The sequence below is a fragment of the Convolutriloba macropyga genome, unplaced genomic scaffold, assembly GCF_964194025.1.
Source record: "Convolutriloba macropyga unplaced genomic scaffold, txConMacr16.3 SCAFFOLD_989, whole genome shotgun sequence".
NCBI lineage: Eukaryota > Metazoa > Xenacoelomorpha > Acoela > Convolutidae > Convolutriloba > Convolutriloba macropyga.
In genome coordinates, this window is record NW_027451575.1 from 14,109 (window position 1) to 26,987 (window position 12,879).

General features: G+C 36.3%; 1 protein-coding gene across 1 annotated transcript; it reads left to right on the forward strand.

Moving 5' to 3' along the window:
- Positions 1 to 373: 373 nt before the first annotated feature.
- LOC142356808 (uncharacterized) lies at positions 374 to 11,937 on the forward strand. Its single transcript, XM_075408595.1, has 3 exons — positions 374 to 392; positions 5,789 to 7,506; positions 11,483 to 11,937. The coding sequence occupies exons 2-3, from the start codon at positions 5,808 to 5,810 to the stop codon at positions 11,722 to 11,724; spliced, it is 1,941 nt and encodes a 646-aa protein (XP_075264710.1). The 5' UTR covers positions 374 to 392; positions 5,789 to 5,807; the 3' UTR covers positions 11,725 to 11,937.
- The last annotated feature ends 942 nt before the right edge of the window (positions 11,938 to 12,879 follow it).

The window sequence follows — 12,879 nt, forward strand, 5'->3', positions numbered from 1 at the left end:
CTTAGTGGGTGCATATTATTTGCACCCCCCAGACGCACGTGCCATATTTTTACATGATGATTTACTATGTAATGGCACGTGCTCTGTAACTGGGGGAGCATGACGTACTGGGCGGGCACAAACGAAAAAGATCCCTTTTTTCAAAGTGATCTCTGACCTTGAAGTTAAAGTCGGGGATATGAACATTGGGGGTGACTCTTTTTTTTGACGAAATGTATAATCGAATCATTGGAGTGACCAATTTCCGGCAAAAATTTTTGCAAAGACCGCGTATCAAATTTCAGCAACTTTTAAAAAATTCTTGGCTAATAATGTTGCTAACCTTATATATATATTTAACACTTAATTTAACCCAATCAGAAGTTCAACCCAAAACAGCAGCGAATTTTTGCGTAAGTTTGATTCAATCCCTAATTCTAAATATATTAGATTGTGAACCACTTTTAATTCTTAGCGGTGCAAACCAATTCTTGCGAGCTCCGCTCAACTGCATTGACTTCTAAGCAGAGTTTGTTAACCTGAAGGTAGCTATTCTCAAATGCAAACCCATATGTTGCTATTCATTACCTAAGGAGTTTTTTTGATAAAAATCACCATGAATCAGATGAATTATGAAAATAACCATAGAACATAATTCAGTTCACTTAAAATCTTCATTAAAAATATGTCAAAACCTTTTATACCAAATCAAATTGCGGTTGGATTGCTAATTATGAGTTACTGAGTGATCGCATTGTCATTTTAATTACATATTAATCACTGTTTTATTGATTGCATTTAGCTTTTCTAATGCCACATTAATTACATGTTCATGAATTAATACCATTGCATTCGATTGCTCAGGCCAATGAAATATTATGTGAAGATAATTAGCCCTTTGACGCTTCAAATTTATCAGGTCAAAATTATATAACTAATATGTAATTATCCTTTATTGTTTTCTAAATGCCTTCAAAATGAAAGCATCAAAGTATAAGTGCAGAACAAACATAAGTTAACACACATATAGGCATTTTATCGGTCAAGAACTTGTTCAAAGTGAAGCGGATTGATATCCCCGACTACTAGTAATATGTAGTTTATTTTGTTACTAAACTAGTGGTTTATTTACTTAGTGCTCTGATCAAATCTCCCATAGTTATTTGTTTGTACCTCCGTCCTTTCCGGTTCCCAGCCCGGATGAGAAAGGCCTAGGGAAAAACCGCCAAAACCAAACCGGACATTCTCAAAAAAATTGTGCGTTAGGTCTACTTGAGATTTTTTCCGACAGTATTTTGCCTATTTTTGCTTTTGCGCTCGATGGTTTTCCGATCAGGCTATCGTGCGTTCGAAAGACCTGTGATCAAACTAAAGTGCGTTTGAAGCGTCCTCTGATTAGACTAAAGTGCGTTCTAAGCCTGCACTGATCGAATTAACTTGCGTTTGAAACGTCCTCTAATCGAACTAAATTGCGTTCGAAACGTCCTCTGATCAGACTAAAGTGCGTTCGAAACGTCTTCTGATGAGACTAACTTGCGTTCGAAGCGTCCCCTAATCAGACTAAAATTCGTTCGAAGCGTGCAATGATTAGACCAAAGTGCGTTCGAAACGTCCTCTGATCAGACTAATGTGCGCTCAAAATTGTCCTCTGATCAGACTAATGTGCGCTCAAAATTGACTGATCAGACCTTCCAAGACCGACGTGGCCTCTGATCAGACAAGTTCCTGACCATTGTCCAGACAAAACTGCGCTCGAAGTCTTTTCCAGACCATTGAATTCTAGCGCACTTAGAACATGTAATCACTTAACTTAGAACACTTAAACTTTTAGTTTTAAGAAATAAAAATATTAAACTATTCCTATCGCGCTCCTGCTCCAGTCCCCTGGTTTAAAGCGAATAAAAAACATTTCAACAGATTATGTAGTTATTATCTACAGTTATTATCTATTATCTATTAATTAAACCATTCCAACAAGAACTTAGCACAACCAAATCAAATCTGACAACTGCATACACTGATCTCAAAAGTGGGAAAAGTATTAGATTGCCACCAAAAGAATCACTTGTAACGTATAATGGAGTCTTATTCAATATTTAATACATGACATCAACATAAACCACGGAAATGAGCGCTAGTCCACTAAATCGCTGAATCTTTCAATGACTTTGTGTTAGTTTGCACATTCGGGCTATGCATCAGTTGATGTTTTCGAGGTAAGCACTAATGAAAGGCAAATTACTCAGCCATTGAAGAATCAACAAATGAAGAAAACGTGAATGAATTTCGAATTTGCGATTGTTCTACAGTTTTAGCAATCGTTTTGATGACCAAAGTCGTGAATGACTTTTTGATTTTTTTTGATCAGTTGTGCTTTGTATATATTCAACGTCAGAGTTAAGCCAGAACCCGACAGATTTCGATAAAACAATACTGAACGGCGAAAGTAAGTTAGCACCCCATATTTTCACGTAATAAAAGATGAACTTTTGAAGCAATATTACTACAAGTTAAAATCATAAATCGGAAGCCATTTTTCTGGGTTCTTCCCATCATAGCCCCCCCCCCCAGCTTAGTGGTCAGATAACCTATACCCCCCCCCCGAATAATGGTAAATATACCATGATGGGGGCTATATTGTCATGGGAAAGACCCAATTTTTCCACATCTTTTACAATTTACATTTGTAGGCATCAAAATTATGTTAACACTCCCTAATTTTGCAAAGTAAAAATACAACTTTTGATGCCAAAAAGCTCATAACTAAAATCTCAGTTCAAAAACTGTTCTTATGCTATTGACTAACTGCACTACTCGTCTTATTCAAACTTGAAGCGTAGAGCCGCACTGATGCAAAATCTTTTTCAAAAATTATTAGCTTTTAGGATTTTGGCCAAAAGTTGAAGTCTTTTTTACTTCTGAACTAAAATAACTTCTGCCTGCACAATATTTGCACTTTTTCTATAAACTCATTTCCTTACTATAATTGCAGTCTCTCAATTTGTTTTCAGTTAGAGGATCTATTCTGTTTTGCCCCCCTCCCCGCTTAGTGGGTTTACATCTCTTACGCCCCCAGGCGAACGTTCAACTTTGTTACCTAATAGCGTGATATATAACAACATGTAATTTGTAACCGGGGCCGTAAAACACAAAAGAAACAATCATGTAATTTGTAACCGGGGCCGTAAAACACAAAGGAAACCATTATGTAAAATTAGGAAACGCGCGTCCGAGGTTGGTAAAAGAGAAGCACACACTAAACTAGTGTAATGAGGTCACAAACAAAAAATATCCAAACCAAAAAAGCGTTACAATTAAAAATATGTCGTCCGCATGTTCTCCTCAAAGATAGTTAGAAGACAGTTGTGTAAACTCCTTGTGTTAAAATATATAAAAAAATTCTGAATGTATTCTGTTATGCCCCCCCAGCTTAGTGGGCTTATATATTTTACGCCCGACAAGCTATATTAGAATATATAGTTTGTAACTGGGGGCGTAAAAAAACCCTGGGGGCGAAACAGAACAGATCCGTAAATCTTTGCAATCTTGAAGTACCCGGGTCGACCCACCTTTTTTACCAGAGAGAGAACCGTATATGATTCCTTACTTACCATTAAAAGGACCATATATGGTACCTTGTTAACCATAAAACTGAGCATATACAGCCCATAAAACTCATAAATTGTTTTTGTGCTATGATCTTCTATGAGTTATAAGTTTCTGTATGCGGATCGTTTCTTGATAAACAGGTTACCATATTTTTTTTCCTTTTTAAAGATAAACTAATAATTTATGGGTAACAATTTATATCCACTTTAAGGCTGGTAAAATACCATATATGGTCCCTTTTATGGGCAGTAAAACACCATATTTGGTAACACCATATTTGAGTAATTTCACCGCATTCACCGTTTATCTCACATAATTTGGTCACATTTTTAAACGGTGAATTTTTGTTAGAAAAATTTTAATTTTTATTCATTTTTGTTATTGATGAGGTTGACATAACAAACAACACGACAGACAACAAAACAGCAGCTGTAATTCCCTACTAACAACCGAACACAAAAAACATTCCCACCAAAAATGTCAAAAAAGTTGAAAAAATTTGACACAAGATATGTTTCACTGAGCACCCAATGGGGGAAGGTCATTTTGGTGTTAATGGATTCGAAACTGGTTGGCTGCGAGGGAGGATGACACCTATCTTTTTTGAAATTTTTGTAGTTTTTTTGGCTTGTGGCTCGCTAAAACAACAAAAAATTACAAAAGTTTAGAAAAAAAATTGCACACCCAAATAGTGCCCAGTAAGGCACCTTACTAGTAACGACAATCAGTCTGATTTTTCTAAGACTTTAGTTTTATCATTTGGAATTGGTTTTAAATATTACACTTCGTTTGTAAGGATTCGGGAATTATACTTTATCTTTGAAAACTCCGGCAAATATAAAATAGAGCAATGAATTAACACTACAGAGAGGTAATATTAAATCCCCGGGTCGAAGAACAATCGAAAAAATATGTAAGATAAGCAGTGAAAAGTTGAAACGCGCTGAAACCTCGTGAAAATTGCATTCAAATTTCAGCGCATTTCTTAGATTTCTTCATTGGATTTAAACGCTTTTTGACACTGATTCCTGAATTTTGAATAATTTAAACTGCTCTTACATTAACGATTAACTTTTTCTATGAAATGCGTTGAAATTCGATGAAAATATGCAAGAAATGCGTTAAAATTTCAACGCATTTCTTACATATTTTCAGCGCATTTTTTCATAAAAAGTTAATTGTTAATGTAAGAGCAATTTAAATTTTTAGAAATTTAGGAATCGGTGTCAAGAAGCGTTTAATTCTACTAACTAAATTTATGAAATGCCCTAAGATTTATATGCTTTTCTCACAAAGTTTCAACGAAGTTCAGCGTAAAATTATGTAAGTTTTTTGCGCTGAAAAATGTGAATAATCAGCGCATTTCAGCTAATTTGAGACCAATTCAGCGAATTCTACCCTTTTCTTCTATAACTTTAGCACATTCAGCGCATTTCTTACAAAATATTGCACTGAGCTGTTGAATCTATCACAAAAATTGAATCGAGCCACAATACTTTTTGCTACTAATCGCCTTGGTTTTCTTTCCAGAATTTCAAGAAATTGCAGATTTCTTAGAAGTACATAGAGCAGGTTTGGTATTTATTTGAAACAGTGAGTTCGAAAGCTTGCCGAATCAGAACAAAATTTTCACAATGACCGGGCCGAGGGTCACCGTCATTTAGCGCAAAAATATGCAAAATAAGCGGTGAATGCGAAAAGTTTTGTACAATAGGCGATGAATGAGCTGAATTTACAAAAATTAGGCGGTGAAAGCGGTTAATAAAAATTAATTCCTGGTAGTGGCAAAATTACAATTTCACCGCTGAATTTATCGATGAAATTACATAAATTCACCGCTTAAAAATATCCAAACTGTGTGAGATAAACGGCGAATGCGGCGAAATTAAAGAACAATTGAACGCTTAATTCAGTGGTGAAATTACATAAATTCGCCGCATTTCTTACAAAAATCCTGCGCATTGGATTTCCAACGTTAGTTGAATCTGATTTAAATTAACAAGAACTATCATAGACGTAAATGACAGATGGCACATTGGATTAAGAAGTTAAAGACAAGCAGGAGGTGAGAAGTTTGAACCCCTGTAAGTTTTTTGTAAGGATTCCGTTGAAAGCGGTGAAATTAAATAATTCACCGCATTCATCACATTTCTCCGCAAAGTTTTGTACGATTATGTAATTAAGATTTGCTGCAATTTAGGCTGCTTAACGAACCGTATATGATGCTTCTTCAATTTGTCATATTATTCAGTATTACTGGTACGTGTGCCGTTAATTGGGCTGTCTGTGAGTCGATAATTCCTGCCGGCAACGAGCAATACACGTTCTGCGACCTATGTTATGTCAGAAATCAGGATTCATTGGTCTTCAACCCACCAACACTGACACTCTTATCCAACGAAACGATATCAAAAAGGAACTGCTTTCAGTGCTGGCGCAGTGGTTCAACGATCGCCTCCTATGATTTACACAGCTACACTTTTGTCCCGGATTACAATCGTTTTTTGCAAGAACAATCACATTTTTCGGGCGTTATGGTTTTATATGACAGGGCAAACGCGACGTACGATGACATTATACAAGTTACTGGTGATGTATTGGTTGCAAACGAGGACGCAGTGCCTTGGATTTTCTTACGAACCCAGACTACTTGTCTAAACCATGTTATTAGCGAAAAGTTGCACTTTTTACTGAAAAATATTCCCTTTGAAATCAGAAACGTGACAATAACAACTTCTGTAATAGATCTCAATAAACAGGGTGCATTTATGTATGATCTCTACAGCACCATCGGAATGGAGTGCATTGTCATATTAATTCTGATTGCAGTTATATTGATCAAGAGGATTGACAGAAGACATATTGTATACTCCCTCGATCAATTTATTGATTGTAGCCGAACTAATCGTCGCATCGAGTTTTCCGTTTATATCGCTCGGTTTAATAAATTAGCAGTGTTTTTTAGTATTTTATTTCTAATTATATTATCAATATTGGCAGCCACAGTCTCTAATCCAATGCAATTTTTCTTCTACCTTGGTCACTGCGTAAGCAGTGCGACTGCCTTCATGTTCCTGATTGCACGGATTCCCATGAAACTACAGAACAGGTGTGTTTACTTCAAGAAGAAGTCTTATCAAGTTGCCTTCATTGTTGTTACCACCACAATCGGAACATTGGCCAGTCTAATAATTCTGTTACTGAGAGACGAGTCAGCCTTCAAATTTAACGATCAATTGCTCAACATGTGTATCAAGATACTTCCATTTTGGTTTTTTGTTAACGTTATGATTGTAGTAGCGTTGCTGTCTCATATCACGTTCAGAAGTTTTGTGGAGCTGGCGCTGTTTGAAGTTAGTTGCATTGCAGTGGATCAACTCTTTCGCACATTATGGTACACCAGCAATTTGCACGAATACAAACAGTCCAAGCCATTTCTAGATTTCTACTACACGTACGGGGAGTCAGTATTTCAGGTCAATCAGGGCTTCGAATATCAAAACTCATCGATAAATTTCAGCAGTTTTGAGCCTCATTCTACACCTGACACGAACCCCTATACATTTAAGTGGCACTGGCACTACGCTGGTTTTGCATGCCAGATTCCCTACTCGCGCTTCTTTCCTATTTGGTTTGTGACAACACCCGGCTATGCTCTACTGCACGGTATACATTTCAACTCAGAGCAGTCGGAGCACAAATCGAAAGTTTTCCCAGTTATCGCGTTTCTGTTGGCAATCATTGGGTCGCTAACTGAAGAGCTTATAAGAATCTTCTTCAACGTTCCACTTGGCATCGGAGTCATTAGCTTCCCAATTTTGTCGCTGTTTTTCCTATTATGGTTTTGTAAGCAGGAGGAAATTGGTGACTTCATTCGTGGTGTGTACGTCTACGTGTCGCGATCTCACGTTTCCTCAGGTGGTGATCATTTTTTATTATATCTTTGTACTCAGTTGTTACAAGAACAAACTACTGAAAAACTCAAATGGAGAGGATTCCTTTTCGGCATATACAAATTATTCTAATCACAGCCAAAATTTTTTAAAAAAACCTATAGCTCAATTGAAGAATATGATTATTTCTGATCGCAAAAAAATTGAGGGGAAGTCTTTAATGCACCATAGAAAATTTTTAACTAAAACAAGAATGGAGCAAAACATGATTTGTGGAATTGAAAAAGTGTCTTTTTTCAGAAAAAAGTATTGTTTAATCGATCTCAAAAGACTCAATGCTGAAACTCATAACAAGGTATAAAGTTTTCTTTGGTTTTGTCGGGACTATTCATGAACCAGCAGCAGAACGCTTAATTGGTCTTAAATATGTTGATCAAACCACACCAGGAATCACTGGTTGCTTCTAAAGGTGATCTTGCCGTTTAAGAAAAGCAGAGGATGCCCAAAACCAAAACGGTTCAAACTGAGTGTTCTCTAATGAGCTAAGCAAGGTATTATAATAAAAAAAAGGTTTTATAAAGCAAGGTTGTGTGATAAGTGGCTGGACAAAAATACTACATTTTTGCCATGAATTGTTGGGGCTCAATTGTAGGTAGAAGACTAAAGAAAAGATGAGTGCAAACAATTTTAAAGTCATCCCGTTGCTGAATTTCTGTGTAAATTGGGTTTTCGATTCGACAAGAACTTAGTTGTTTCTCCTGTTTTTTAAAGGTACGCATGAGAACACGTTTTCAAAAGAAGAATGTTTCATGATCTCAAAACCCCTTATCAGTGCAATTAAATAAAACTAGTACTCGATTATATTTACCTACCATTGATAACAAACTGCAGTTTATCGGAGACAGTACAGAAAAAAAAGTTTCGTAGCTAAAAAATCAGCTTCAATAATTGATTTTTGTAATTCAATTGCTATCAGTTTGTCTTGCATAAAACAGTAGCATCAGTTTTCTTTTTGGTCTTTCCAAATAAAAAACTACGACTGCCTAGGCATATATCAGGTACTTAAGCTCGCGAAACTAAAAAATGCTTAGCGTTGAAAATCATCGCATTAACCAATTTGGTGACCTACCTGCCGAAAGATTTACAGCAGCTACAGAAACAAGATAAAACAATTTTTAGTTGTCACGAATCTCAAGAACTTGCCATATATCAATTTCTATATTTTAAAGTACATATACAAAAAGCTCATGGTACTAAGCTTCGAAAAAAAAAGATTTATAGGATCTGCTCGCCTCTCCTCCTGCCTTCAAGCTCAGTGAGCACATATATTTTAAGCCCCATTCCAACTGTAAAGCGCTATATTCTATCTAGTACGTTGCAATAGGAAAACGAATAGCTTTTAACTTAGGGCAGACAGAACACTGTGGAGCACAATTAAAATTGATCCAATTTTTAGGCAAAAAGAAAGTGTGTCACAGGTTTTCCCTGGAGGCTTTGATAACTCTTACCGACAAAACAACGCACAGGAGCAAATTTCAGTCTGCTTGTTATTTCAGTCCTGAATTTGTGTTCAAGAAATCTAGGTACAGAACAGAAAAACGCATTGAAATAAGCATTGGGCATGACAATTTTTATGAAACCAAAAAAGATCTAAACAGATTATTTTCGCAGCCTTGATACGTGCTGTGGTCATATTGAAAGGAGAATGAAAAACTAAAAAATTTTAATTTCCTAATCAGATAAAGAGAAACCATTTCGACTTTTCAAATTTTCGTTTCACAACAGCATGGAAAAACTATGGGTAAAATAATAATTTTGTCAGAATAAAGAACATGACAGAATGACAAACTCGAGTTAAATTCGTAATCTTAAATATTTTAAACGAGTGAAGCCAGAAACTTTTCATGATGTTGAGTAGTCATCGGGATCGGTCATTGCTTTGATAGACGGCAAAAACACTCGCGTCCAAAAACCGCTGACATGAACATGGTCATAAAAAAACACTGGGGGCAAAACAGAATAGATCCAAAAACTCATTTTTTAACCTTGGATTAACTGATAGAACCGCAGAAAATGATGCAAAAACCACAAATATTAATAACGTTGCACGGGGAAAAATTGTATCTGAGCTCATAAAGACAGTAATTGTTGAAGCCGTTAAATAGTTTCAAATATTTTCAACTACAGAGTCCACGAGATGCAATAAAAAAAACAAATAAAGACACTAAAAGATTTGCAAAGCTTGTTGAAGCCAACAGAAATTTATAAAACAAGTTGGTGTAACAGTCACAATTTGAAAACTGATCCATCTCTATGTGGATCTATGTAGATCGAACAAAAATGGGGACCTATTTTTTCTGGGGGATCTTGGGGAGTAGCTCAGTTTTTTGTCTATGTAGAGCATTCTAAGAGTAAAGTTGACGGTGAAACGGATACCCTGTGAAGTTATTTCCACTTCAATTAATACAACTGGTTATATAGCCGTTTTATAAGGAATCTAGAACGCACAACAGAGTTTTGTATTTTACAGTTGGGAAGTATTCCTTAACAACTGTTCTTACCTCAGTGTAAGGGATAAACGAAGATTTCAATAGGCATTGTTTTTTATAACTTTGTGGCCCGCATTACCTTGTTCTCCCCCTATTACAGAGCAGGTGCCATTACGTGGTAAATCAATATAAAATGTATGTCACGTATGTCGGGGGTTGCAAATAGAATGCAACCCCTAAGCTTAGGGGTCACAAACGGAAAAGATGCTAGAAGTCTTAAGACTTAGCTATAACTGCAACTACCAACATATCTGTAGTAGTTTTATCAGTCAATTTTTCTCTGCATGATTTTATTGTGTTCCACATTGACCAACACATCTAAACAAAAGTTTAAAAAAAAACATTAAAAAATTTTAAAGTTGCCGCTGATCTCGTTGTAAACCCACTGCAATAGATGTTGAAGAATTAAGGCGTATAGTTTTTTTCTATTTTTTGTAACTAAACCAATTTTTGGGCTTTTGTCCGCTCGGAAAGCAGATTTTTTAATAACCAAGAATTTCTGGTTGATGTCATTACAATCTACTTGACATGCAAATCAGTGCAATTTTGCACTCGAAGGTAGTAATTTTCTGAATTACACTTACGTTTGCAACATGAAGATTAACGCTTTTACTACGGCAAAAACGTAAGTGCAAGTCACGAGAGTAAAAGGTGAAATCGCACTACTTATGTTTGCTTGAATAATTTCAACGAAAAAAAAAATCAATGCGAAAAAGAACTGACAATTTGTTGTAAGCGTAACTTACACATATGTAGTTGTAAAACACAGCTTCTCGTGGAGCACTTTATAAGCCGCGAACAAAGCAATGTTGTCAATCAGACTGTATTGATGTCATTATCTTCCGTTTGTGCCCACCCCCCCCCCCCCCGTACGTTTTGAGCACGTGCCATTACATAGTTATTCATTATGTAAAAATATGGCACGTGCGTCTGAGGCTGCACATAATAAGCGCCCACTAAGCTGGATCAGGTTAAAAAATCCAAGTAACTTCTAGCAGCCTTTAGTTAAGCTAATCTTTTCAGTTGGAGCAAAGCTTAGTGGGTGCATCATTATGAAATTACAAAACTCAATGAGATCACCACGCAAAGTTTTATCATGCAAAACTGAGACAAAATTACTGAGCAGAGTATTTGTACACCCCATACGCACGTGTCAGACTTTTACATAATGATTTACCGCTTAATGACACCTGCTCTGTCCTTGGGAGCATAACGTACTGGGGGGGGGGGCAAGAAGGGAAAAGATCCAATTAGGCTCTAAATTTTACTGCAGGAATTCTAACTAGGGAAAACAAATTTTCAAAAATTTCAGATAGAAAAATATTTTGACATAAGCGTTATACAAAGTGCTTACACAAATGTTAATATAAAAGAGATAAACAAAAAAACGTATTGGCTTTATCAACTATCAGTTTTTTGGCAGCGTTTTCACAGTTCTTGGTACTTTTTTAGGAGCAAGTGGATACCGGACCAATTCTCAATTCTCGTATGTTGATGGAATTGCGGCAGACGTGTGGTACCGTGTTTTACCTCGACCGAGAGAACAAAGAAGGTATGAGGGACCGAGATATTATGTCCTTCAGAGGCAGATTGATCCCATGGAGCCCGTAAGGTGGAGAAGATCCCCTAGCTCGCCTAACCCGAATTGTACCTCGGAGGTTGTCATTCCGATTTCAGAGGACGCGCAATTGTAATAGAAACAATATTGCATTTCGGTGGATTATGAATTTGTGACCAATATTGATTGACTAGATTGACTAATGAAACAAAGATCTGTCATACACAACAACGCATCAAATTGACTGAATAAAAAGTTGGAAAAACCATTGTTGTTTTCAGTGCAAATTATTGGCTAATTAGTGACTACGATTATGGTTTTTGACCAGTTTTCCAGATCTCTTATCTTTCGCTCCCCACTTTGTGTGATACCTATTGCACTGGGGACAGAGTATATCCAGATAAAATAAATCGGCGGAATCTAGTACAATCTAGTGAAAAAACATGTACAAAATTTAATACGTCTTCGCCGGATTCACTAAAAAGCAAAAGCAAAGTGATGTTTTGCGGAATCCGGTGACAAACTTTGGCGTTCAGAAACCACAAATTTAATATCTTGTGTTGTCTGAAATCCACGAAAGAGCTTCCGAAAAATGCTTCTGTTCGTTCTAATCTGACTCCAACTAAACTTTGGACAATGTTGATGCCGAAGAGTGAATTATTTTTTACAAATATAGGATCTTTTCCGTTTGTGCCTCCCCCCCCCCCCCCCGACCCCCCTGATACGTTATGCATCCCCCAGTTTCAGAGCACGTAAAAAAAAGAACGGGCGTCTGGGGGTGCAAATATTATACACCCACTAAGCTGTGGGAGTGGGCGAACGGAAAAGATCCCAAATATCATTCCGATAGCAATAATATATTACCTATTTCATTATATTATGATAATATTTTTCCCTAATCGCATTATTTAATCAAGAGTAAGATCTACCAAAACGTTTTCTCAAACAATTCAACCTTTTGCAACACATTGCGAATTTCAAAGCAACCAATTGTATGTTATCACATGCAATTTTAGAGCTTCTAAATCATCGCAAGAATTAACATCAGTTGAGAGGGATTTTAGGAAAGAACTCGGGAATTTCATAATCAATTTTAAAAGTTATATAGGTTTAATTTTTTTCACCTTTTTTCTGACTTTTTCAGTTATATTAGACTTTCAGGAAAAGAAATACACTACAAAATTGTGTGTAGATTTTCATTGCTTTCTACCAACTTCACAGCGAACATTGTTTGAAAATCGATTTAGTTCTCAGAAAAAAATGCTGAAATAAATGTTTCCTACTTTTTTGT

Coding starts and splice junctions, on each gene's coding strand:
- LOC142356808 (XM_075408595.1), top strand. CDS start 5,808: ATGATGCTTCTTCAATTTGTCATATTATTCAGTATTACTGGTACGTGT. Junction 7,507..11,482: donor GCGATCTCACGTTTCCTCAG/GTGGTGATCATT, acceptor GTACTTTTTTAG/GAGCAAGTGGATACCGGACC.